Raw genomic sequence first — 27,685 nt, 5'->3', positions numbered from 1 at the left:
AAGCTACTTCATTATTACTTTTCTCATTATTCACGCGTGCTTCCTACTCTTTAAAAAAATTGTAAAAAATAAAAGCCGCTGGTTTTATTTGAAACCCGCTACCGGAAGCAGTACATTCGATTGTGGTAGCTTCACGTCGTTTCATGTTTTGTTAGCTAAGCTGGCTAGCAGATGTAGAGGGCTCGAACTTATTTTCAGATGAATATATATGGTAGGGCTTTTGGTTTTTTCATGTTTAATTTCCAGTTGATGGTGTATTATACGTTAATGTCCACGAATAGGGAAGGTAATAAGTTGTATTCCAATGCATTCGTGATAAATTAACTCTAACATTGGCTGCAGTAACGCTATCTACCCAGCTAACGGAGTTAGCCATCGTTTGCTAACTGGCTCCTCCGTGAAGCTAACAAGAACAGCCGTTTTTTGTATCATCTGTGTATTGTATGTCTCCAGTGTGATGTAATGCGTATTGCTCTGACTTTTATTTGATGTTAATACCTATGAGAAAATGCAAGGTGACGCGATTCACTGAATACTTCGTTGAATGTTAATTCTTTCGGGTTGGATCGCTTGACGTTACGTTAGCTTAGGGCCGTGCTGCGGATGGGCCGATCGTGTTAACATTGACCGAGCTGTTAATGACGGTGTATTTACACAGTTTACTTTATGACACAACAGTTAAGTTATCCCATCACCCTATTGTAGTCATTGTTTTATCTCTGCTGTTCTAAGTTTAGTTTCACCTGTCGCAATGATGTCACTTACAGGTGTAAGTAACAATGTTAGTTTTATTGAGATAACGTCAACCATTGATTCACAGAAAGCCAGATTTGATGTTTAAAGTTACAGTATCTCATTTGAAGCATCAAAACAACAACGTCTTACTGAAAATTCCTAATTAGCCCAGTATACCACCTTTACTCGTGCTGTTTTACTAAACAAATTCTGATTTGTAATGTTAAATACTCCTATCTGCGTTTCTTGATGTGAGAAAGGAGGGGAAAGTTGTGATTTACTTCTCTGATGATTTGTTTCTCTGTTAAATTTAAGCATAAAACGATTTAAACGCCACTCTTAATAAGAGGGGAGAATGGACAATCAGCGTACTCCACCTGAGCTGTCCCAGAAGACAGAACACCTGGAAGCTGATAATGACTCGGACAGGGACTCTGGTGTTGGGGATGATACAGGAGACGACGTGGAGAGTTGCATTGGAAGCACATTAACAGAAGTGGAAAAAGCCAACAAGCATTGCGCGTTTGAAAAATACAGTGGGGAGGGGCAGGATTTTACAGTTTTTGTTGCCTTTCAAGGGAATATGGATGATGAGGACTTCGCACAAAAACTTGACACTGTCCTCAGTGGGATACCAAACATGCTTGATATGGGTTAGTTTGATTTTTTGTTTTTGTTTTTTGTTTTGTTTTACCTTTTAACACTCATTTGTGTTTAAAATAAAACCCAAGCTGTTGACTGATATGAACTGCCAAATGTGGTTTGCAATTAACACTTAACAGTACCAATTGATAATCTAATATGTAAACTGATTTTGTGTTTTAAAAATTACACAGATCATTGCTAAATTATGAGGTCCGGACACTTTGATACAAGTCTATGTGGATGCGTACAAATCTGCATCTTTTCTGACTGAATTGATTGTTTCTTTTTTAGGCTCTGAGAGGCTACAGCCTCAGCGTGTGGAACCATGGAACAGTGTAAGAGTAACCTTTAACATTCCTAGGGATGCTGCTGAGAGACTCAGAGTGCTAGCCCAGAACAACCAGCAGCAGCTGAGAGAACTGGGAATTCTCTCTATTCAGATTGAAGGTAAAAGCACAGTCTTAAATTTCCTTTTTAATCCAAAACAGCGTGCAAGACATGCATATGATATTTTTTTTAGTCTGAGGCAGGACAAATGTTCATTGTTAATATGTCCATTAATAATGTTCAGGGGAAGGGGCCATCAATGTGGCTGTGGGACCAAACAGAGGACAAGAAGTCAGAGTGAATGGACCAATTGGAGCACCTGGACAGATGAGAATGGATGTAGGCTTTCCAGGTCAGCCTGGTCCAGGTATTTATTTGCTGATTATACATTTATAAAGATGAACAATAAAAAAAACTTTGGTACACACATTTAGTTCAATGTGTTGTTTTGTTTCCATAGGACTTTGTTTCCCTTCATTATTTTTTTCTTACCTTGTCCTGTTTACATTTAATCATTTAATGTTTATATAAGGAGCTGTAAGGATGGCTAATCCATCGATGGTACCATCTGGGCCTGGGATGACGGGTCAGGCTTTGGTACCAGGCAGCAGTGGACAAATGCATCCTTGTGCTCCAAGGCCACCTTTACAGACAGGTTATTTTCTTTTATGACAAATGATACATTATGTAATTTTGAGTAAGTTTGGACAGTAATGAAACAACTGTATCTTTCTCTCTCATAGATGTGATGGAACAGATGATGCCAGGTATGCCAGTTCAGCAGCAACAGCCACTTCAGCACCAACAGGCTGGTCCCCACGGCTCAGGGTCCATGCATCCTCAGGCTGCCCACCACATGCAGGCTCTGCAAACTGGTAGACCGCTCAACCCTGCTGCAATGCAGCAGCTTCATCAACAGCATCACCAACAGCAACAGGCCCAACTCTCACAGCTTGGAGCTAGACCTCCATTTAACCCATCAGCCCAGATGGCTGTGCGTCCTGGATGGAACCAGATGCCCCCTGGTGTCCTCCAGCAACAAGGCCCTCACGTTGGCCCTGCCTGGAGAAAGCCCCTGCAACAAGCCCAAATGGTTCCACGGCAACCCTCCCTTGCAACAGTTCAGACACCCAGCCATCCTCCACCCCCTTATCCATTTGGCAGTCAGCAGGCAGGGCAGGTATTCAGTGCCATGGGACAGGGACAGTTGCAGCAACAACAACAACAGCAGCCGCAGCAGCAGCAGCAACAACAACAGCAGACAGCAATGGGTCAGTTTGCTGCCCCCCAACCTAAAGGTCCACAGGGTGGCCATGGTGGTGTTGCAGGAGCTCCTAGACCCCCTCCACCCCTTCCACCAACTTCTGGACCACAGGGCACCCTCAGTGCCAAATCTCCTGGTTCCTCCTCATCTCCTTTTCAACAGGGTTCACCGGGGACTCCTCCCATGATGGCTCAGAGACCTACAACTCCACAGGGATTTCCCCAGGGTGTTGGTTCACCAGGAAGAGCAGCCCTCACCCAACAGAGTAACATGCAACAAGGATTCATGGGAATGCCCCAGCATGGACAGCCTGGAGCCCAAGGTCACCCAGGTCAGTTACTGTTTGTAGCTTATTATTATTGTTTAGAAATGCACATTAAAATGTGGATTCACTCTGGGCAAATCACATGTTCAAGTATTTTTACAAATGTACTCTCATGTCTGATTAGAAGTCTATGAATACTGATTACAGGCATGCCAAAGCGTCCCATGGGCTTTCCAGCCCAAAACTTTGTCCAAGGTCAGGTAAATGCCAGCACTCCAGGAACACCTGGTGGAGGAACCACTCAGCAGCTTCAGAGCAGCCAAGCAATGACTCACACAGGTAAAACAAAAGGACAACTCTATGGATGTGTAGTAGTATGTCTTAAGAGGAACAACGCGTGTAGTGATAAGCATGTGTAAACCTAGATGGTGTGAAATGAGTAAGTGCCATGACACACCAAGCTAATCTCAAAGAACTAACAGTGACGAAGACTTGACTGTTGCATCAGCTCACGTCGCCTTTTGTATGTGCAAAGAAGTTGCACTTGAACAAACCCAAAGACAACAGCTGATGGGCATGACACACTGCAAAAACTAGGCAAAACACTTACCAATGGCCTTATGTTGGCAGATGACGGGCTGTCAGCTTGGTGTGTCACTGCTCTAAGAGGCCAAAAAGAGTTTATCCTGTATTAAAATCAATATTCCAAAATGATTTTGCATGCCTGTAGGATATGCACTTTGGTGAAAACAACTGGTTGATAAACAATTATGTGACTACAAAGTAATATTCATGCTGCATTTTTTACAACACTCGTAACTGGTTAATTACATAATGATGTATTTTTTCCTCAAAATTATTTTTATCTTTATAATTAATTAATATGATTTAAAGGCAAAACTAATAGTTGTAGGCTTGAGGTAGGACTGAATAATAAGTATGGAAGAATGATGCAATAGCGACTGGAGTAATACTAAAATAATTAACTGAAGTGGGGTGTGTGATATGTATATAATCTACAATTATATCTTAATTGTTAATGTGGAAACTTGCATTGTCAAGTATGTTATTTACTTTGCCAAAACATTCAAGGACTTGGACAGTCCACACAATTACGTGATGTAACTTAGTACGTTAGTTATGGTGTGCAGACTGAGAGTGCATGCAGTAAGCTAGCATAGACCTACATGCTCACTACACTATAAGTTAAGCTAATGTAGCTGCCTAAAATGCTTTACTGGATTTAAAAATCACTGGACAAACAGCCCTCAGAGCCAAAATGCATACACTGCAAACCTTGCAGTCTTCATTGGGATTTGATTGCTAGACGTGGATCATTGTCAACTATGTGGAGTAGGGCTGCATGTTACTGAAAAACCTACATTGTGTTTTTTTGTTTTTTTTTATTAAAAAATACAGGAAATGTACTAGAAAGTAGTTCCTTATGATACAAAAAGAAACAGATGGCCAGAAACAACATATATGTCCCCATTTAAATGTTTTATTTTCTCCTTTCGGCTTATCCTGTGAATTCAGGGTTGCCTCAGCGGATCATTGTCCGCATGTTGATTTGGCACAGTTTTTTTTTCGTCGGATGCCCTTCCTGACACAATCCTCCCCAATTTCTGCCGGTCTTAGACCGGCGCTGCACAGCTGGGGAGGTGAATGGGCTGCTAGGGGTTCAGTGTCTTGCCCAGAGACACTTTGACATATAGCCGGGACTGGGGATTGGACCACTGACCCTGTGGTCCGTGGACGACTGCCTTACCAACTGAGCTACCATTTATCTAATAAAAAATAATTCCTTTAGTTGACCATTCAGATGTTAGATAAAGTGAGTTTCAATTGTCTTAAGACAAGAAGGCTTTATAGTGATCACTGCATTATTTAAGTTATTTAGTCTTGATTTAAAAAAGTTTCTATAATTGTAAAATATTAGTCAACCTGTTCAGTAGCTCATGTTTTTTCTCACAAATTTTAATGGCTTAGAGTTGAACACGATCCTTGGAAGATTGAGAGCACAAATGCATTATGATTGCACAGTTGTTACATTAAACGACACCTTAGTGTTCGAGAAACAACTGGCGCTGACGAGATATTTTGTTGTTGCTTCTGGGAATTTTGAAGAAATCTTTGGATCATTAGCTACTGAGATTAAAACTAGAGGCTCTAATATTTAAAGATGACTCAACAAGTTCCAGCTGTGCAGTCTGTTGTTTGTCTACAGTAAAACTTGGTAAACTACTTTGATTTGTCCACTGTCTCGTTTGATATGCCATGGCTTAACATGGAGTTAGCAGAAAGCATATTGGCTTATTTCCTGTTGTGAGATCCATTAAAGTAATTTAAAACATGTTTTCCCTCTTCATTTTACATTAGGAGCTCAGCCATCAGCAACAACACCAAGCTCAATGCAGGTTCCACCACATGCCCAACCCAATGTTATGGGTGTACAAAATAGCATGGCAGGTCCCCCCCCTGGTACAACTACTGGGCCTAGTATGGGCCAGCAACAGCCTGGCCTCCAGACCCAGATGATAGGCCTCCAGCATCAGGCCCAGCCCGTGTCCTCTTCCCCCAGCCAGATGGTTCAAGGCCAGGGTGGAGGTCAGACTGTTCTCTCAAGGCCCCTCAGTCAAGGGCAGAGAGGAGGGATGACCCCACCCAAGCAGATGATGCCTCTGCAAGGCCAGGGGGTGATGCATGGGCCGGGTCAGATGGTTGGTGGCCAAGGGCACCAGGCCATGCTTCTACAGCAGCAACAACAACCGCAACAAAACCCAATGATGGAACAAATGGTTGCCAATCAGATGCAAGGCAACAAGCAGGCATTTGGAGGCAAGATTCCAGCTGGGATCATTCCTGGCCAGGTGATGCGTGGCCCTGCTCCAAACATCGCAGGTAACATGGCTCAGTTCCAAGGTCAGGTTGGTCCACAGCAGATGACCCCACAACAACAGCAGCAAATGGCACAGATCCAACAGCAGCAGTTGCAACAACAGCAGCAGTTGCAACAACAGCAGCAGTTGCAACAACAACAGCAGCATTTGCAACAACAGCAGCAGTTGCAACAACAGCAGCAGCTGCAACAACACCAACAGATTAACCAGCAACAACCCCAGCAGGTTCCTATTGCTGGTAATCCTAATCAAGCTATGAGTATGCATGGGCAACAAATGAGGCTTTCAGCTGGTCTTATCCAACAACAATTGCAGCAGAAACAGGTCATGTTGCAACAACAAGCAGCTCAACAACATCCACATCCTATGGCAGATCCCGGCAGTGGGACAGGGGACTTGGGAGTTCAACAGATGGTCCCTGATATACCAGCACAGCAGCAGCAAGGCATGATAGGGGGCCCTCAGCATATGCAGATGGGAAATGGGCACTTTGCAGCTCATGGCATGAACTTTAACCCACAGTTCCCTGGTCAGATGCCTGTGGGAGGACCTTGTGGACAGCAAGGCGGCTATTCTGTCAATAAGGATGTTACACTCAGTAGCCCACTGCTGGTCAACTTGCTGCAGAGTGATATCTCAGCTAGTCAAATTGGGCCAGGAGGAAAACAAGGACCAGGTGGCGGGAACCAGGCCAAACCAAAAAAGAAGAAACCAGTGCGAAAGAAGAAGCCTAAAGAGGGAGAGGGACAACAACAAGTAGAAGGACTAAGGTAATACGCTGTTTACAATATTAGGGGGGTTTGCTTATTGGTTTATGTGATAAACAGTCTTAACATTGTTGCGTTATTTATGTGATTCAACTTCATCTGTTTGTTTTTACCTAGTGGTCTTGATGTGGCTGGGATGGAGGAATCTGAACTACCAAATCTGAGTGGTGAACAAAGTTTGGGCTTAGACAGCACAGGCCCTAAACTCCCTGATTTTGCCAACAGGCCTGCGGGTAAATGACAGAGTAAATCAGTTGATTCAAATATTTTTCATGTTTTTCATGTTGCTGATTCTTGAGTTTTGCAGCTTTCAGGTGTTCTTTCTACTGTGTTTATATGTGCTTTTTACACTTTAAATAGGCTTTACTGGCCAACCTGGAGACCAGAGAGTGTTGCAACAGGTATCCATGCACTTTATCCAGCAGCAACAACAACCACAACAACCCCAGCAGCAGCAACAGCCACAGCAACAACAACAACAACAAATGCAGCACATTCAACAGCAACAGATACAGCAACAGCAAATGCAGCAGCAGCAGCAAGTGCAACAGCAAATGCAGCAGCAGCAGCAGCAGCAAGTGCAACAGCAAATGCAGCAGCAGCAAGTGCAACAGCAAATGCAGCAGCAGCAGCAAGTGCAACAGCAAATGCAGCAGCAGCAGCAAGTGCAACAGCAAATACAGCAGCAGCAGCAAGTGCAACAGCAAATGCAGCAGCAGCAGCAAGTGCAACAGCAAATGCAGCAGCAGCAGCAGCAAGTGCAACAGCAAATGCAGCAGCAGCAAGTGCAACAGCAAATGCAGCAGCAGCAAGTGCAGCAGCAAATGCAGCAGCAGCAAATGCAGCAGCAGCAAGTGCAGCAGCAGCAAATGCAGCAGCAGCAAGTGCAGCAGCAAATGCAGCAGCAGCAAGTGCAGCAGCAAATGCAGCAGCAGCAAGTGCAGCAGCAAATGCAGCAGCAGCAAGTACAACAGCAGCAGCAAGTGCAACAGCAAATGCAGCAGCAAGTGCAACAGCAGATGCAGCAGCAGCAACAGTTACAACAACAACAGATGCAGCAGCAGCAGATGCAACAGATGCAGATGCAGGGTCTACAAAATGCTCAAGGACAGCCGGGCATGACAGGGCCACAGACAGGTCAAGCCCAGCCCCAGATGCATCCTCATGAGCTGCAGCAACAACCCCAACAAACTCAACAGCCACACATGCAACATCAGGTAATTTTATTCTGTAAATTGATGACAACATTTGGTATCAACACTGACTATTTATAATTATTGTATGTTACTTTGCATTTTAGCAACCGCAGCAAATGATGATGATGCTGAAGAATCGCATGTCCATTCCACCAGGGGGGCAACTCCCTTCTCGAGGTATAGGCAATCCATCTGAGGTGCAAAGGCTTCCTGTTTCACAGCAAGGCAATGTGCCTGTAATGATCAGCCTTCAAGGGCATGGAGGGGTACCCCCATCACCTGACAAAACCAGAGGGATGCCGGTGATGGTAAACCCACAGGTAAGTGTCGCTTGTTGCAGCATATTCGAACATGAAATTTACATTACATTCATTACATACTACAATTATCTGAATTTTACTTGTTTGTGTACATTTTAGCTTGCAGGCACTGCACGGAGAATGTCCCATCCCGATGTAGGTCAGGGGTCCCAAGGCAATGGATCTGAAGAGTCTTCGGCAGGGGCACCCAAGCAAGACAGGCCTGTTTGCCCAGAAATGGGCATGCAAACTGGAAATGGGACCCAACCGATCATGGCGAATCAGGCCTCCAGCACTCATGTGATGAAGCAAGGGCCTGGGCCATCACCAATGCCCCAGCACACGGGGGCCAGTCCCCAGCAGCAGTTACCCACACAGCCTCAGCAAGGAGGCCCCATGCCTGGCCTTCATTTCCCCAATGTTCCCACAAACTCACAGAGCTCCCGACCCAAAACTCCCAACCGAGCCAGCCCCAGGCCATACCACCATCCTCTTACTCCTACTAATCGTCCACCCAGTACTGAGCCTTCAGAAATCAACCTTTCACCTGAAAGGCTGAATGCCTCTATTGCAGGACTGTTTCCTCCCAAAATCAACATTCCTCTGCCTCCTAGGCAGCCTAACCTAAACAGGGGATTTGACCAGCAAGGTCTTAACCCAACAACCCTGAAAGCCATTGGACAGGCTCCTCCTAGCTTAACTTTAACGGGCAACAACAACAATGGTAGTACAGGTGGAAATAACACTAACAGCAGTCAGCAGCCTTTGTCTGCTGGCAGTGGAGCAGGAGGTGCAGGTACCAAACAGGACAAGCAGCCTGGAGTGCAAGGTAAGAGAGCAAGTCCTAGCAATAGTCGGAGGTCAAGCCCTGCCTCTAGCCGCAAGTCAGCCACCCCAAGTCCAGGAAGACAAAAGGGAACAAAAATGGCCATTACCTGTCCTCCTCACCAGCAGCAGTCTGTCAATCCTCAGGGGCAAACTATGATGCTAAGCCCCACTTCAGTACCCCCAAGTCCAGTATCTATGCCTTCACAAGTAAGTGGGAACGTTGAGACACAACAGAGTCAGAGCCCTTTCCAAGGAATTCAGAATAGCCATGCTGAGAGTATCAGAGAAAGCCAGGGAGTGATGACAGCAGAGCAGCGACCAACGGCTCAGCCTCAACCCCAGCTGCAGCCTTTGAGGGAATTATCAGCTCCCAGAATGGCAAGTCCTCGCTTCCCCATGCCTCAGCAGGCTAAACCTGACTTGGAACAGCAGGGTGACACAGTAGATAGGCAGCCAACACAAGCAGCTTCCATTCAGGATTCTGAGGTCTCACCTGCTCTCAGGGCAGCTCCAACATCACTCAACCAATTACTGGATAACACAGGTGTCACTAACACACCACTTCGACCCACACAGAGTAATAATGTTAGGGATGTAATGGGAAAGGACAGTCCCAAGTCTGCTTTAGATACAGGCCGGTCACTCCACAGTAATGCCCAGAGTACAGATGTGTCAGCTTCGGTCCCTACTGTTTCCACTATAAATGAATCAGAAGCTAAACCCAAACCTACTGTCCCAATCCCTACTACCAGTTCTAACTTGAGGCCTACTTCAATTCCCACCTCACAAACTAGCACTAATGTGAACTCCAATACTAACCATGGCCTTAATCAAACCAATCCCAGTCCAAATTTAAACTTAACAGCCATACCTTGCAGCACCCTCAGTACTAACACTAATATCACCCAAAATGCAAGCCCCAATCAAGTCACTTCTGGTCAGAGTAGTACTGCCTTAACTTTAAGTACCAGTTCTAATGCCAGCTCCGTTTTAAATCCTAACAGTTTGGCTCTAAAACCAGTCATCCAGATCCCTGCTGCCTCTAGCACTATGTCCCCCAACCAGATCACTGTATTTGTCACCTCTAACACAATTACCTCTGCACCCAATTCCCAGGTACCTTCATCTATTGGCTCTACAATGGTGGCTGTCCCCAGTAAGAACTATAGGCCTCAGGACATCCGTCAGCAGACCCCTGTATCCCGATCTGCTCAGTTTATCACAACCACCCCTGTATTTATTAACCCAATATTTCAGGTCCCAGGACCATCTGCAGCTCCCAATACCACAGTGGTATCACAGCCAGTGACCATGGTGGGGCCTATTCAAGTGTCCACAGCAAATATCCAACTTTCTCCTGCTGCAGGCTCCACCCAGCCCTCTGGGCTTAACATGACCAACACCCAGGCTGCCAGGAGTGCTGTTGGACAGGTTCACATTGCCACCACTTCATCTTCGTCAGTCCCGGGTTGTACTCTCCCAACTCTGCAGCAAATTAATCCTGCAACTCTCAAAACAGAAAATCTAGGGGAGGCAGGTTCTTCTCAAAAATGTAGTCCCCCGGTCCAACATCCATCTCCCCATCCAAGCCCTTCAGCATCATCTCCCTTTCAGCTACCACTGGCCTCTACTCCTCCTTGCTCTAGTCCCGGGGTTGTGAACACTATCAGAAGAAGCCCCACATCTCCATCTCTCACTGCACAGGTGAAAAGCAAGCCTGCACCGGCTGCTGCAGCTGTTTCTGGTAATGCTGAGACCCAACAGAGTTCTATCGAGAGGAATGCACAGTTGCCCACTGTGGCTGTGCCGTCACAGGTCTTTCATTCTCCTGCTAGTCCTGCCATTCAGACTGAAGCACAAGTTGCCCGTACTGCTGCTGCTGCTCCAGACAACCTTACTCCCCCTGCTGTCTCCTCCCCAATCCCAGTTCCTGGACAAGTTTCTATTCCTACTCAGACTGTTGCTCAGGCTCCAATTCCTGCACCAGCTTCAGTCTCTAACCCAACCCAGGCTGCAACTTCTCAAGCTTCTTATGCCACTACCACTAGTATCTCTTCTGCTACCTCCCTTCCTACGGTTGCTCCTGTAACATCCATTGTTCCAATTGTTGCTACACTTGGACCTGTTCAGAAGGGTCCCCCCACCACATCCTCTGCAGACGTTAACTTCAGTGGAGTTCCACCAGCTCAGTCTGACCCCCCAGTTATAGAACCTGCTATACTGCCAGCTGCAACACCTGCTGAAACAACTCAGTCCACTGAGGGTAAACACATTTATAATTACATTTATTTGTTTTACAGATGCTTTTGTTTAAAGTGCCTTACGAGTGATTTAATAGCAAGCAAGTAAACGATACTGATAGTCATGATGAAGACATTAACAGGAATGAATGAAGCACGAAAAGAAATGTTAAGGTTTTGAGAGAGACAAGTGCCAGATAGGATAGATACATTTTTAAATGCATAAGAACTTGTGCTACAGTTTGCTTTAAACTGGTTTTTGAAAATTGGGATTGAGGCTGCTAGATTGAGGTGGGCAGAGTTTGATAGCTTATTCATCTTGGGACTTTTGCTGAGTACTGTAAGGATCACCAGATGCCATAAGTTGGCAGCACGCATTTGGTGAGAGGCATTCTAGACTTGGATGAGAGTGTTCAGGTATGCTGTTGAGTTTAACACTCTTTAGGCGAGTGTTGGAACTTTGAACTTCATGTCCTTTTTGGATGATCAAACATGAGACATGCTACTTTGGATCATCCGGAGACTTATGATTGGACTTGCTGGTAGCCTTATCCCTAAGGCATTTCATTAGTAAAGACAAGATGTGGTTAAGATATGTGGTATAGATGCAGAAGACAACAGGGCAAAGACCTAAGCCCTGTGGCACATTTATGGTGAGGCACTGAGAGCTAAAAGCTTCCCCCTGTCAAGATATCTTAAAGGTTTCTACAAATAGTTGAGCACATGAAGTTCACCTTTACCAACAGTGATTTTTGACTCTTACTACATGTTTACCGTACTTGCCAAGCGAGTAAACAAGTAAAAACAAGTAAAAAAGATTAAAATACTTTATTTTTTTGTAATGGAGTATCTTTACTTTTTACTTTAATCTTCTTAGTGCTTTTGCCTGAGTAAAAGATCTAAAATTTTAACAATGCAGTGCAACTTTCTTCTCTGTGACTTAAAGTTTGAAACTCCTGTGTGGGGATTCCCTGGTGGCAGTGCAGATGAATGTCTCTTACTCAGAGATGGAGGCAGACTGCTGCTGGTGGCAAAACAGGGGCAGGTAGATGCGATAAGCTCCCAGGTCTTGCCTCCATATCACGGCAGACAGTTGGCTCACTGCTCGGCACCCTGGCTGCTACATGCTACAAGATTTATTCTTTTTTTGAGCCAACACTTTAACTAGAGTATTATGTTGTTTTACTTCTCCCACCTCTGCAAATGCTGTACCAAATGCTGGTGTATATAGGGCTGTGTATCTTTCTTTTATCTTTTTGTATAATTGTTAAGACAACCAGTGTTAATTTTATGGCTATTTGGTGTACTTGCTATGTGCAAAACCATCTGTAGCTGGTGGATTATTGGTAGGGAGATGGTCATGATTTTTTTCTTAACATCCCACACATGTTTACGTAGCCCTTTACGTATGGTTTTAGTTGAGCAATCAGTGATAAGACATATTCTTGACTAATAATTAGTTTAACACATTAAGATCGATCCGTTGAATCCTGTTGTTATCCTTTTTTTCCTAGTACCTATTCAACGAGACATCCAGCAGTCACAGGAACCTGTTTCCAGTGAGAAGATGGGTAATTGTGATCATACATGTTTGAAAAGTTGTTAAAATGTCTTTTTAATTAAGAAAAACTGTATATATATTTAAAAAAACATTGCATAGAAATAATTATTGCTTTGTCTTGTTTAGGTGAAGAGGTCTCAACAGGTTCTGAACAAGGGTAAGATTAATCATAGAATGTGTATTCTTTTAAATACAGTTTCTTCTTTAGGTGTATAATGCTTTATATGGGGGTTTAATAAGATGTCGCTTACTATTGATCTTTGAGAAGTCGGCCTAGTCTTTAACCTGTGCACTCGAAGGACGAATGCTTAGACATTTATAACTCTACTGAAACTCAGGGAGTTCAGTTGGTTGGCCAAGGGCTACATGGTGAAAACAATGAGCCACGTTGCCTCAGCACACGGTATGTATGATTAGCATTAACAGTATGAATATATTAATATATACCAGATGTTTAAACAAAAAACTGCCTATTATGAACCAAATTTTACTACTCCACTGACCTTTATGGCGATATCTCTTTTCCTGTAGGGATTGTCATAATATGGTGGGGAAGTGAATTAATTTTTGTTTAGCAGTTTATAGTTTACCGCTGTTTTTCCACTTCTATCACAGATGGGCAAAGAAAAGAAAGACGCCCATCAACGTCCCAAGGTATGTATTTTAACATGTTTGTGCTGCAAAGACACAAGCAGTGGTCATGTCGACGTAGTGGATGCTGTTGGGATGAAGATGCACAGCATCTGTGGTAGACGAGGAAAAACAGCAGTCCCGAGTGGTATTATCTTTCTCTGAGTAGAGCAGAGTTAACTTACACCTTTGCAAGTTTCGTAACATTTTTGTTGTCCTTGTCTCCTTGTTTCTTTTGTTTTTTATTTGGTCCTCACAGAGCTGCTCTGGAGAAACCCAAAGGACCGAGCAGACGCAGCTCCCGGGCAGAGAAGGAGGTTGAGGAGGAACCAGCAGCAGATAGTGGCATTAGGAAGAGATCAGCCAGGCCTGGAACCAGTGCTGCTGTTAAAGGTAAAGACATAAGCAAATTTAAAAGACAGTATAGCACAACACCAAAGTTATACATAATGCGTTTCTACCTTTACTTAAAAAACTTCTATATTCTTAACAGAAACTGGAGCAAGCCCCACCCAGGCTAAACGAAGGAAGTCCAAATAGGCACAGCTATAGTTGTGGCAATCTGAGAACTGTAATGTATATAATTTTTTTTTCTGCTGTGAATCCGTTGATATTGGTTTCTCTGGTCCAGTTTATGAATTTCATTGCAGGAGAAAACCATGTATAGATTGTTTTTAAAAAATAAATATATGCTTTTCTTTTGTCAATGCTATTATGTGAGATTGTAGTTAGAATGTGTGCATAAAGTATGTGTTTGTGTGAATGTGCTTTTTATATTAATGCCGGATTATGATATTGGAGCTTGTCATGATTGTATAATTATGTTGTAAAATTGAAATAAATTTTCTACTGCTTTTGTTCTGTGAAACTTTGTGTCGTGTTTTAAGTATTCAAGGTCCTAAAATGTGGTCATAGGTTTTAAAATCTTGCCAGTTGTGCATTAAACCTGTATTTTTGATCATCATCAAATGTGATGTAAATAGTTAGATAAACAGTCATTGCAACACTGATGGCTCATGATGTTTGTAGGTGAGGGGGAAAACTATTTGCAAAGAGTAATTGGACAAACTGAAGGGAAGGGATGTTGCTTCAGAAGTCAGGCAGATGAATGAAATTAGCAGCACTTGATTTACATACAAATGAATGTTTGTTTTTTAGTAATTTTACTATTACCACTACTGTAATTACTGCTACTGATAAGTAGCGGCAGTGGATACTGAAGGTCCGCAAAAATCGTGTATGCGCAGATTTTGCGCTACGTCCCTGTAGACATATGCTTTGTATTATAGTGTATAGTTCTCTCTGAATGTAATAAAATACAGAATGTCATTTAAAGGATGGAGTGTCTACGCTGGCTGGGTATTTTGGTAGTGGTTCAGGTGAGGAGCACGCACGACGAGAATGTGAGCATGCGTAGTGCGTCAACGCTGGGACTCCATTCCCGTCTGACAGTGAGGGTTCCCTGAACCTAGTATCCTGAGCTTTCGCATCCTCAACAGCTGTCTACTGTGATAACTTCACCTGCTTTACAAACGAAAACAACGTGACCATGAGCGGAGATCATGGACATGGAGATACCCAGGTACATCTGGGGCAATAATTTATGTTCGGGGTGTGTTTTGGCCAGTTTGTCTGAATTCCTTGACAATAACTGTCATAATTTTCGAGCAACTGTTATTTCTCGCCGTGTTATAAAATAACGTTAACAGCTTAGAAACGTTAGCTTAACGTTACCATTTCAGTTAAAACTTGAAAATAATGTGCAGTTCTTGCACTGAATTTTAGGAAAATAAATAAATTTTTAGGATGCATGTGTATGCCAGTTAAAACTTAAATAACCGAGCAACCGGCATTTTCAAAATTGAAATATTAAAAACATCTTTTCTTACAATTCCCAGGTCAATTCTGGATCTAAAGGAAGCGGTAGGTCTTCTGATGATGCTTTTTATTCATACTGACTCTGATTTCTAGTCAGAATCGTGATCTGTCTACTGTTAGTTTTTAAAGGACAGAAATGGCGTCCCAGAGACTAAGTCCCTTCTCCTCCACTCTCTTCCGCCTATTGTTCAAAAAGAGGGTCTCAAATTTACACTTGCGATCCTCGGTCGTTTAATCTTTTGGGGTATTCCGAAAGGGCTGGGCATCGTGTTTATTTTGCATGCATTAGTTTAATTATACATATGTGCAATTCCAACGAATTTTGGAGCCGAAAGTGGCAGAATGGGGCTGAGGACTTAGTCTCTGCGCCATTTTATTTTTCTGCATGTAGCAGCCAGGGCGCCGAGCAGTGAGCTAACTGTCTGCCGTGATATGGAGGCAAGACCTGGGAGCTTATCGCATCTACCTGCCCCTGTCTTGCCACCAGCAGCAGTCTGCCTCCATCTCTGAGCAAGAGACATTCAACTGCACTGCCACCAGGGAATCCCCACAAAGGAGTTTCAAACTTTAAGTCACAGAGAAGAAAGTTGCACTAAATTGTTAAAAGCATGCACCTTAAACGGTACTTTTTTGCACAAATTATAGGCTCCACACAGGACTATCAAAAGTATCAAATCGTTACAAAGTTGAGAACACTTTTTGAAGGCTTAATTTGCTGACCAGCTTGACGGAAAGAAAAACAGAATGTGGGACATGATTTGGTTGACAATAGCAGATAACACTGTTATTAAACTGCCATGACAACAGGACGTCATAAGGTGATGATCAAGACTCTTGTAAAATCATAGTTATAGCCTCATTGTGTACTGCACTTGAAATATAAAAACTATTTGAACTCATTTATACCTTAAACGTTTTATCCCAGATTGCAGAAGAAATCTGTTTTGTTAAATAATAGATGTGAGGGATAATGTAAAAATATCCAGGTAGAATTCTACAGAGATTTCAGTTGACTATCAGCATTGGCTTTCTTTTTAATGAAGCGAACAGCATCTCCAGTGTCACCATACAGATGTGCACTGAAGGATGATAATTTGAAGTTGAACTTCAGTGAGTAAGTGTGTCAGGCCCTGCGACACAGTATATTCCCAGAAAAGGCAAGTAAAACAAAATGTGTTTGTTTTTAATATACTAAAACTACACAGTGTACTGAATACCTTAGTAATTTAAATCAGGGGAACAAACAAGCACCACTTTAAAAAAAAAAAGCATTGCCTGCATCCCATTATTTTTAGACAGTTTGTTTTAATATCTTGCATAGTGAATACGTAGTATTTTGGATTATAACATAGCAGCTTCTCTTTGTTTTCAGATAGATCAAAATACTATATCAAATATGTTTTTGTGCAGATTTTGAACAGCAGCAATATAAAAAACACTGAAGAAATACAAAATCACCACAATGAGATACAAAATACTACGATGAGATGAAAAACTACTAAGTGAAACATATCAGCTACAATGAAATGTCACATCACTACAAAAACATGACAAAATCTAAAGAATTCCAAAGCTACTGCAAATAGAGACAAACCACTACAATGAGACAGAGAACAACCACAAACAGACACTAAAAGTCTGATTGTCACTACTGTGTTGGTCAGGCACTTACATGCCTGTACCTAGTATCTCACAATCACAAGGTCAGCTACAGCCAGTGTGTGTGGTGGGATGCAGGATTCTGACTGCTCACCGAAGTGTGACTTTCAACAGCAGGAAGGAATATAGAAGAAATATGAAGTGTGGGTCACACACAGTGAGCTTGTGTTAATACTCCTAATACAGATAGACACAAATGGCATTTAGAAGTGCAGGTAGCTAGAAATAAAAGACTGATTTATATATATTTGGATATATTGCTTCTAAACAAGTTGTTTTTTCTTTTATATATACAGTCACTCACAAACATAAAGACAAACACAAAGACAAGGAACACAGACACAGAGACCACAAAAAAGACAAGGAGCGAGAGAAATTCAAGCACAGCAACAGGTAGCATTTCTGCATTTTCCTCTCAATGTCTTAATGAAATACTTGTTGATCTTTTTGCATAAACTGACCAATGACAATTTTGTCAGCACTCTACAGCAGTATTAAAGTTACCTTAATTTGAACCAGTATAGAACATTTTCTTCGATTTCTGATTGGCTGAAATACTCGCAGACTGCATTTACTTGGGAGATTTATGGCTTTGGCCATTCTTATTCGAAGCTGTACACAACTTTGTTAAAAATGGTTACGTTTATATTGCTGTTGGCTAGTGCTTGCTTGGCGGCATGTTTTGCACGTGAGTCTGGACCATCTCTCTAACCTCTGTGGTTTATGTTTGTTCCAGTGAGCATAAGGAGTACTCTGACAAGAAACACAAAGACAAAGAGAAGCTGAAGTACAGCAACAGCAGTTCAGACAAACACCGGGATAAACACAAAGAGAAGAGGAGAGAAGAGAAGGTTTGTTTATTTAGATTCACAGTGCTTTTTATGAAAAGCCTAAAGGCTTAAAGGCCTTTACTGTAGATATTATTTTGTATTCATGATAGAATTATTATTTTCTGAAATTAATATGCAAAATTTGTTTCTCGTAATAATGAAAATATTTTATTAATAATCTATTGTTTGATTTTTCTCAGATTAAATCATTACATGACAGGCCTAAAAAGCAGAAAGAAAATGGCTATGTGAGGTAAATAGCACCACTTTGCTGTATATGATGTGAAATTTTAGTACTTATAAAGTAGTCATTTTATAAAGAATTAACAGTGGGGGGCAAAAGTTTGCATCATCATATTTACAAATGGCAAAAAGAGTAAAACAATATAATTCATCAACATAATATTTAAATTGTGTTCAGCAAGTACTAATGTTTGTTCATAAGAAATTAAGTCAGTATTTTATTAATCTATCAAAGTGGATGCAAACCTTTCAAACATAACCCTAAACCTAATATAATCACAATGCATATTCATCCATCCATCCATTATCTGTAACCGCTTATCCTGTGTAGGGTCGCAGGGGAGCTGGAGACTAGTCCAGCTGTCAAGGTACACCCTGGACAGGTGTCCAGTCTATCTCAGGGCCAACACAGAGAGATGCAAACAGACAGAAAACCATTCACACTCACATTCAAACCTATGGGAAATGTAGAGTCACCAAATAACCTAACGTGCATGTCTTTGAAATGTGGGAGGAAACCGGAGCACCCGGAGGAAACTCATAAAGGCCAGGGAGAGAACATGCAAACTCCACATAGAAAGGCTGCAGCTGGCCGGGAATAATATATAGATAAAAAATAATTATTTACTTTTGGGGCATGCAAACCTTTGCAACCAACTGCAATACAGCAGTGCTAGTTATTGCTTGGTTATGATTAGTGTGATATCAATATTTTCAATATGTGATTCAGAGACACAAGTCCTGCTGCCATTAAGAGCGAGCCTGAAGAAGACAACGGCTTCTACCCTTGTCTTCAACACAAGATCTCAAAACGAGAGTATGACGATAAAGAGTGGGTATCATTCAAATGACTACACATTGTTGTTGCTACATTTAAGGTTTGTTTGTCTACAAATTTCTAATTTCTAATTTGTTTACAGATGTGAATACAAACCCAAAAAAGTTAAAGCAGAACATGACAAAAAGGCCCAGAAGAGGAAACATGAGTATGAAGAAGATGAGTTGGATGAGGTAATTTCTTTGCATTATTTTGATAAATGCATTCTTCTATTTGGAATGCTGGGATGCCTCCTGTTTATAGTTCTTCTGTTATGTCCGTTTTAGGACATCAAGCCTAAAAAGAAAACAAAAGATAAAAAGGTGACAGAGGGAAAGAAAACTAAAAAAGAAGAAGAGGAGAAATGGAAATGGTAGGTTATCTTAGTGGAGAAATTGTTCTTTTCCTCAGAAGGTTACACTCCACCGATAGTTAGCTCATATTAACCTCTAACCTATGGGTTGAACTTTGTTGTTTGTAATTAATTAGGTGGGAGGAGGAAAGATATACTGATGGCTCCAAATGGCGCTTTCTCGAACACAAGGGTCCTGTATTTGCACCTCTGTATGAACCCTTGCCTGACAAAGTAAAATTTTACTATGATGGTGAGTCCATATGTTTAATGAATAACCAGGCAGGTAATAATCATTTTTGGATGAACCTAGAATTTGTTTTTTTTTCTTGTTTCGTTTTTGTAGGTAAGCCTATGAAACTGAATTCTCTTGCTGAAGAGGTAGCCACTTTTTTTGCCAAAATGTTGGATCATGAGTACACCACTAAGGACATTTTCAGGAAGAACTTCTTAAAAGACTGGAGAAAGGTGAGAAGATAAAACATATTTCAGTGTCTCAGCTCGACAATATGACCCTAGGAGGTGTGTGAATAAAGTTCAAGTACTTAAATAGTGCATGGTTCCTATGTGTTTTTGTTTATTTTAGGAAATGACATCAGAGGAGAAGTCAAAGATCACTGATCTGAACAAGTGTGACTTTAGCGAGATGAATGACTACTTCAAGGCCCAATCAGAAGCTAGGAAGCAGATGTCTAAAGAGGAGAAACAGGTAGGCCGGCATTCATGTCCTAACCTTAAAAATGCTGCGGTAAATGTCAATGTACTCTCCCATTTTTGTAAACGTTCTAGAAAATCAAAGAGGAAAATGAGAGACTCCTCCAGGAGTACGGTTTTTGCATCATGGACAACCACAAGGAAAGAATTGGAAACTTCCGCACTGAGCCACCGGGCCTGTTCCGAGGACGGGGTGACCATCCCAAGATGGGCATGCTGAAACGTCGCATCAGACCTGAAGATGTCATTATTAACTGTAGCAAGTGCGTAATCTCTTTAAGTTCATAATCCCCAGCTTCATTGTCATGAGCTTTTCTATCTCTTATTATTGTTTTTCATATCACTGAGTTCTCTGAATGAATATTAACACGTAACAAACGTAGAACGAGCCAGGCCATTTCAAATCATGTACACAAGAAACGAATTTAAATTCATTCTAAAATTGTTGAAGCTGAGAAGATGATGTTTCTCGTGTATTCTATAGGTTTTTGCAGATTATTGTTGACTTTTTTTGGAAGGAGCCTCTAAAGGCATAATGACTGTTTCTTCATCTTTCCAACATGTAATACAATAACATGTGGGAAAAGAACATAGTAGACATACATAGTAAAACAGTTAATGGTTTTGACTATTAAAAAAATCCTTTCTAAAGATCAGATGTGGATCCAATAAAATAACAAGATATTTAATGTCAGTTACTATTCAGTCTTTTCACCCCTGATGAGCATCTCTATGTTAGGGGCTGTTCATGGACTTTAGAAAGGAATATTCCTTTTGTTTTGTTAATGTTCATATTATTTCATGATGGATCAAGCCATTGCGTGAACTTCCATGGCACCTGTTAACTTTCCATGTAAACACAAATTATTAAGTGGGTGCTTGTAGTAACAACCAGTCTGTTAATAGTCTGTAAATAGCTGCTATGTTGTAATTGCTGTATGATTTTTTTTCTTTTGAGATCTGTTCTTCTATGCCTCGGGGGCAGTGTGTGTGAAAGAGTTTATGTAAATTTGTAAAAGCCACTTGCATTACAGTGATACCGGCATAATGTTTTTTGCTGCTTGTGGCATGCACAGAACAGCAAATGTACCGTTAATGCATCTTTGAACACATGCTGACACTGCATGTCATGTAGTGTATTCTGACACAGATAGTGTCAGAATACACTATCTGAGTTTTGTGACCCAGGGAGGACATATTGTGGCCCCTTCTACTAGTCAGGATGGGGTTTAATTTACAGAGACATTTCTGTACTCTATTATTTAATATTTGTCTCATAGCTCTTGTGGTTACAAGTTAAATCCTGATCTTGATCTGTTCCGTAGGGTTAATTTTTTTTATAGTGGATGTACAGTATTGTCAATACACTTGTAACAAAAACAGCCTTTGTGGGGTAAGACAGCACAGCACTTGGAGATATGCTAATATGAATAGGAGAAAGGCTGTCACATGTTTTAATCTGCCTAATTTCTGCAGGGACTCCAAGCACCCTAAACCCCCCCCAGGGACGAAATGGAAGGAAGTTCGCCATGATAACAAGGTGACCTGGCTGGCGTCTTGGACAGAGAACATTCAGGGCTCCATCAAGTACATCATGTTGAATCCTAGCTCCAGGATAAAGGTACCAGTGGCCTTAAGGCTGAGTTTCCAGCCTCAGTACCAATTTAAACTGAACCAATATGTGGGGTTATATATTTGACCGATTTCCCCTAGATGACAAAATACTTCTGTTTGTGAATGTTTTTGCAGGGAGAAAAAGACTGGCAAAAATATGAGACTGCCCGAAGGTTAAAGAAGTGTGTGGATCACATCCGTTCACAGTATAGGGATGATTGGAAGTCAAAGGAGATGAGGATCAGGCAGAGAGCTGTTGCGTTGTATTTCATAGACAAGGTGAGAAATACAGTACATTGCCTGATAAAATACAAAAGCAGTGTGAATAAGTAATTACAACCAACGACATTTTAACTAGTGATGCATCTGAAAAACACAATGGATGGAAATTCTACCATCAGAGTAAGTTAAGGCGAACTACAAATTTTTTATGGACCTTTGATTACTTGATTGAACCATACAGGTTAATTTCATGCCACTGGTACATGTAAGCCAAAATGCTTCACTCCTTAGTCTTCATAGTGATCATGATGCATGGTGTTTCCCATGAAGCTAGCACTGAGGGCGGGTAACGAAAAGGAGGAAGGTGAGACAGCGGACACAGTTGGTTGCTGCTCGCTGCGTGTGGAGCATGTCAAACTTCACCCAAAGATGGATGATCAAGAGTACGTGGTGGAGTTTGACTTTTTGGGAAAAGATTCCATCCGCTACTACAACAAGATCCCTGTGGAAAAAAGGGTAAGAAAGGGAAAAGAGTTCAGAGGGCCACGGGATTAGAGGGAGAGATGAGTTAAAGAAAGTTAAAGTTATGGAAGAAAGACTCATAACTGTGATTTCTGGTTTTATGAGTGTGGTGGGGGGTGTGCATTGATAAATATGTAAATGTGCTAGTAATAACTAAATGAGGATATCTTTACTAGAGACATAAAGAGAAATGCAAAAAAAAGATGAAAGGACTAAGGGTTGTTATTTACCCGTCTACTTTGGTATAATGCTGCAGTGATATTGGTGATATTTTTATGGCTGTTCACCGTGACTATAAATAAAATAGCACCCCCAACTGGAGAAAATCTATTAGTACATACACAAAGTCACTTCATTCTGAAGTATAAAATGTCACTCTCTGCTAAATAAAGCTTTCTTAATTTCATAACAGGTTTTCAAAAATCTTCAGTTGTTTCTGGAGAACAAGCAGCCTGAAGATGACCTCTTTGACAGATTAAATGTAAGATAAATGCACCAGTATCTGCCTCCATGAACTCAATCTTAGTGAACAGTTTGTCTGAATACTTTGTATCAATTTGCCTTCCACAACTATGTCCTTTCTTTTACTGTCTTCTCCTGCAGACATGTATTTTGAATAAGCACTTGCAGGAGCTGATGGATGGACTGACAGCCAAGGTTTTTCGTACCTACAATGCCTCCATCACCCTGCAACAGCAACTCAAAGAACTTACCTGTCGTGAGTTTCACAGCTTCAGTCAGTCAAATTGCAGCTCACTTGAACAATAACCATGAGATTTCTAAATATAGCTACAGGTAGTAATAACTTAATAGTGATTACACAGTTTTTGCAGTAATTACTTTTAAAACAGCTTACAGTGCAGAAGGCTCGGTAACAAATGTAATGTTCCTGTAATTTATTGCATATGTCAGAAATGTTTTGTGACTTTGAATACATAAGCACTGCTATATTTTGATATGACATTTTAAATTTCAACAATTTTAAACTTCTCCTCTTACCTCCTTGGGTTATCGTTTGGTCACCAGCTGATGACAGCATTCCAGCTAAGATCCTGTCATACAATCGAGCCAACCGGGCAGTGGCTATCCTCTGTAACCACCAAAGAGCTCCACCAAAAACATTTGAAAAGTCCATGCAAAACCTTCAGACCAAGGTGAACACCTGGTTTGCACCTTTCTTCAGTTTTATTGTTCCGTCTCAAGTGAAGATGTGTGGGTGTAATTTCAGTTTTCTTAGAGAAGTGTTTGATTTTCTTTGTCATTGTAAAATATAATAAAGCTGTATTTCTTCTCTATGTGATGAAGGTTGTGTTTTTGTTGTGATTGCAGATTGATGAGAAGCAGAATCAGCTGTCTGCAGCGAGGAAGCAGCTGAAGGCTGCCAAAGCTGATCACAAAGCTTCACATGATGACAAGAGTAAAAAGTAAGTATGTCTGTGTGCAGATAACCAGTGTGAGCTGCACATACATACATACAGAGAGTTTTATACATTACTTACCTCAAAGATTGTAATGTTATATTTGTATAAACTCCTAAATACCAGCTTTGTAGTATATGAAAAAGACCATCTGTAAAAATTTTCCCTCCTTTTTGCTCCTTTCGTCTTTCTCTTCATCTCTCTCATTTCCTGTATGCATTCCTATTTCCTATTTCTTTATTTATCTTGAATCCTCCCTCCCTCTGTCTGTCTTTGTGTCTCATTCAGAGCTGTTGAGGTGAAACGTAAAGCGGTCCAGAGGATAGAAGAGCACCTTATGAAGCTTCAGATGCAGGCCACAGACAGAGAGGAGAACAAGCAAATTGCACTGGGCACCTCCAAGCTCAACTACCTAGATCCACGCATCTCTGTTGCATGGTATTTTTGTGATGCAGCACATGCTGTTTACCTTTGCTCTTTTGACAACTAACCATTATTTGATTACAGGAATTATTATAGTAAAAAAATTCACATGGAATGGGTGCACCACCTACAGCTTTCTCTGGGTGAGTGGGTGTACCCAGAGTCTATATCTACCTTGGTGACAGAAAGACAGGAAATGCTCTTGCATTGTAGGAAAAGGAGCAGCACAAGCAAAAAAAAGTTAACGGCTGCATAAGGAAAATAAGAGGAAGATACGCGTGTGAGGACGAGGAACAATGGGTTTTGTTTCTCAAAGCCACAGAGCGTCCCCAAACAGTACTCCTTCCTCCATGTGGGAAGTCAATGAGGGGCTGTCTGTCGCTCAGTGGAGGGACAGGCCACAGAAATGGGGAACAGTGGTCCACCCTACCCAACCCATGCCCCCACAGCTATTTATGGAAAGCCTCCTCCTGTGCTCTGTGTTTTGCCTGGTTATGGGGCATGAGATATGGGGTCTCTACTTCCAGGGTGGTGCATGGGAACCTGTTCAAAATGTTGTATTTTTATTTATGTAGTTGTATGTTTAACTGAGGTTTAAAAAAAAAACACAATGTCAAATCAAATAGATTTTTAGCCTGGTTAGCACATTAATATGACATGTAGAGACAGTAGTAGAGATATTTGCAAACAAAAAAAAAAGACATTCGTTGGACTGTTTAGAAGTCTTATTATATTAGTTACTTGGTTGGTAGGTCATTTGATAAGGCAGTTGTCCTGTTGTAGAGACAACTGGGTCAGTAGTTCAAGTCCCAGTCTCTCCTGTGTTTCTGTCGAAGTGTCCTTGGGCAAAACACTGAGCCCCAAGTTGCACCTAGGTCAGGTGAGCACCTTGCGTATTTTTTTTCACCCATACACACACATCATTGGTGTGTGTGTATGGGTGAATGAGAAGCAATATTATAAAGCACTTTGGATAAAAGCAGTATACATGCAGATCATTTATCTTACTGACAGCTACAATGTTTGCTTAAATTGAGGCAGGTAAATCATCTGGTTTTCTCTTGTCTTCCTCTTTCTCACTGCAAGCCACGTAAGTTTGTGTAACAGGTATACAATTTAGTGTACATGAGTACAATAATACAAAATTATGGTTTAATCCAAAATTTGAACTTTTATCAAAAAGGATTCAGGTGAGTCCATACATTTAAATCGCTTTCTTATAGTTTAAAATGTTCAAAATGTTTGATGTAGATCTGGATTCACAATATTATAATAAATTTACTCTACACTAAAATTCAACTCAGAGAATAATGGGGAACATATAAGAGCAAGGGCATTTTAACCAAGTGTGACAAAAGCTTCAATCTAGGTCGAAAGTATACATGACTTGGCCAAGCTGGCCAACAGACCTTTAGCACTCTAAACATCTTGATCTCTCAAAGAATAAATAGCAGACGGGTCACTGATAACAATATGGAGGACTCTATCCAGTGATCTGTGACACAATAAATCTTCAGAGTGGAGTAGAGTTGAGTAGAACAGGGCCAATGATAATTAAACTGTTAACTTTGCCAGTAGTGAACACGGTCTATGCCAAAACCCTGTGATATGAGTCTCTTGAAGTGTAATAATTACCATGAATTCAGTATATAATTCATATGAACTGTGTAATCTGGATTAACAACATATTGTGCTAATAATTGACCCTAAACAAAGAGTAGTCTTTAATAAAATTCTTGCATTTATTGCAATGCGCATAAGCTGCAAAAAAAAAATAATTTCTGTTGACATCTGACCCACTGTTTAGTCTCACTTACCTGCTTGATCTTTCCTCCTGTTTAGGTGCAAAAAATGGGGTGTTCCCATTGAGAAGATCTACAACAAAACCCAGAGAGAGAAGTTTGCCTGGGCAATTGACATGGCTGAAAAGGACTATGAGTTTTAAACACACTTAATGTTTCTAGTAAAGATGATTTGTAGTCGAGAGATTCCACTGTGTGGTCTAGAGCTGTGAAAGAGGAATGTAAGACTTCATTGGAGATGTCACTACAGGTTAATAATTGTGATGTAAATAGGAACTGGTTGTGAATATAGGAAAATAAATCCTCAACCATTCGACCAAGCTGCCAAATGGCAGCTCTTTAAAAATGAACAGTAGTGTGTATGTAGCTGCAGTTATCTGCCCATGATTAAACATCCATGAACACATTAGTATTACCTTTTGTCAGATATAATCGTACTGACATTTGTAAGCCATTTATTGAGAAATTCTATATTCTCATATAATAATGAATTAATAAATGTTTCTATGGGGGACTGTGAGAAACATCGTGAGAGAAATAATAATATGAAGAATTTCACTTTTGGTGTGAAAGACTGGTACAATAACATAAGCCTTATAGAATGATGACAGTGTAAAGAATAGAAATTCTAGCATTATGATCATATAGTTATTGGCACACAGAATGTCATCTTTTTCCATTTAATTTTATTTTTTTCAATTCCAGGGATGTACATATTTTTAATTTTTAGTGACTATGATTCAGTGTTTTTTAAATAGTGTGCTTTATGGATTGTCAACAACAAGCTATTCATTGTTCATATGCAACTTGTGTGTCTGTTTCCGCAGTTTTATAATGGACAACACGTAACATTCCTCTTGGTTACTTGAAACAGCTGAAGTACAGCATAATGTTTTGTGTGTCACAAGCTAAAAGAGATTGTTCTTTCTAAAGGTGTTTTCTGAGAGGAGTTGATTTTGCCAAAACAAACAAACAAACAAAAAAAAAATCACAAAAGTCTTTCATTGTAGTGTACTCTTTTTTGTATTACAGTGATTATGCAAAATGTGTCCTCCTTTATTTATTTCCAAAATGTGAATGAAAATTCTTACTGTCAGTAATATTTCTTGATATTTGATCATTTATTGCTCCTCACTGGTTGATTGCTTATTGTTTTTAGCTTTGTAGTTTTCAGAATAAAACATCAGCTTTGTCCCTTTTGTTATGTATTTTATTAGGGGATTAAGGCAGCACTTAATTCCCAGAGTATAGAAAGAGAAACGGTCCTATCAGAGCTAATCAGCAGCAGGTAATCAGGTCATGGATTATAAACCAAAACCAAATATTTCTCGAAAACAAAAGCACAATATTGGTTAGAGGACGAATGCTTACAGAGTTTAGTTAGTTGATAAATTGGGATAAAGGTTATTGATGAGACAGCTAACGATGAAGCACACTAAGAGCAGTGTGTGCGCGCTAATGGAAAGATGAGTTTCGTTCAGCAGAAGTGAGACACGCAGTTATAAAGGAAGTAGAGTAATTGCCTCAAAAATAA

General features: G+C 41.0%; 2 protein-coding genes across 3 annotated transcripts; both read left to right on the top strand.

Moving 5' to 3' along the window:
• The first annotated feature begins 83 nt into the window (after positions 1-83).
• ncoa6 (nuclear receptor coactivator 6) lies at positions 84-14,525 on the top strand. Of its 2 annotated transcripts, XM_067527961.1 has the most exons (17): positions 84-211; positions 1,051-1,388; positions 1,672-1,827; positions 1,952-2,074; positions 2,240-2,362; positions 2,451-3,302; positions 3,444-3,575; positions 5,616-6,906; positions 7,021-7,136; positions 7,264-8,120; positions 8,204-8,419; positions 8,519-11,489; positions 12,981-13,037; positions 13,154-13,184; positions 13,643-13,681; positions 13,917-14,050; positions 14,151-14,525. In XM_067527961.1, exons 2-17 carry the CDS (start codon positions 1,091-1,093, stop codon positions 14,195-14,197), a joined length of 7,443 nt encoding a protein of 2,480 aa, XP_067384062.1. In that variant the 5' UTR covers positions 84-211; positions 1,051-1,090; the 3' UTR covers positions 14,198-14,525. The 2 variants fall into 2 exon arrangements, with proteins under 2 accessions (XP_067384062.1, XP_067384063.1); XM_067527962.1 differs by lacking the exon at positions 13,643-13,681.
• A 541-nt stretch (positions 14,526-15,066) lies between these two features.
• Positions 15,067-27,343, top strand: top1b (DNA topoisomerase Ib). The gene is made up of 21 exons (XM_067528554.1): positions 15,067-15,239; positions 15,556-15,580; positions 17,491-17,587; positions 17,931-18,045; positions 18,225-18,277; positions 18,998-19,099; positions 19,188-19,278; positions 19,372-19,457; positions 19,574-19,689; positions 19,783-19,904; positions 20,023-20,145; positions 20,226-20,413; positions 21,627-21,771; positions 21,900-22,043; positions 22,317-22,502; positions 22,921-22,989; positions 23,112-23,226; positions 23,535-23,662; positions 23,838-23,932; positions 24,215-24,364; positions 26,192-27,343. The coding sequence occupies exons 1-21, from the start codon at positions 15,207-15,209 to the stop codon at positions 26,292-26,294; spliced, it is 2,286 nt and encodes a 761-aa protein (XP_067384655.1). The 5' UTR covers positions 15,067-15,206; the 3' UTR covers positions 26,295-27,343.
• The last annotated feature ends 342 nt before the right edge of the window (positions 27,344-27,685 follow it).

Source organism: Channa argus, chromosome 13 (assembly GCF_033026475.1).
Source record: "Channa argus isolate prfri chromosome 13, Channa argus male v1.0, whole genome shotgun sequence".
Lineage (NCBI taxonomy): Eukaryota > Metazoa > Chordata > Actinopteri > Anabantiformes > Channidae > Channa > Channa argus.
This window is presented reverse-complemented; position numbering and strand designations above follow the sequence as displayed.

Coding starts and splice junctions, on each gene's coding strand:
- ncoa6 (XM_067527961.1), top strand. CDS start 1,091: ATGGACAATCAGCGTACTCCACCTGAGCTGTCCCAGAAGACAGAACAC. Junction 13,185..13,642: donor TCAACAGGTTCTGAACAAGG/GTAAGATTAATC, acceptor CTTCTATCACAG/ATGGGCAAAGAAAAGAAAGA. Junction 13,682..13,916: donor ACGCCCATCAACGTCCCAAG/GTATGTATTTTA, acceptor TGGTCCTCACAG/AGCTGCTCTGGAGAAACCCA.
- top1b (XM_067528554.1), top strand. CDS start 15,207: ATGAGCGGAGATCATGGACATGGAGATACCCAG. Junction 15,240..15,555: donor ATGGACATGGAGATACCCAG/GTACATCTGGGG, acceptor TACAATTCCCAG/GTCAATTCTGGATCTAAAGG. Junction 23,933..24,214: donor CATGATGACAAGAGTAAAAA/GTAAGTATGTCT, acceptor TGTCTCATTCAG/AGCTGTTGAGGTGAAACGTA.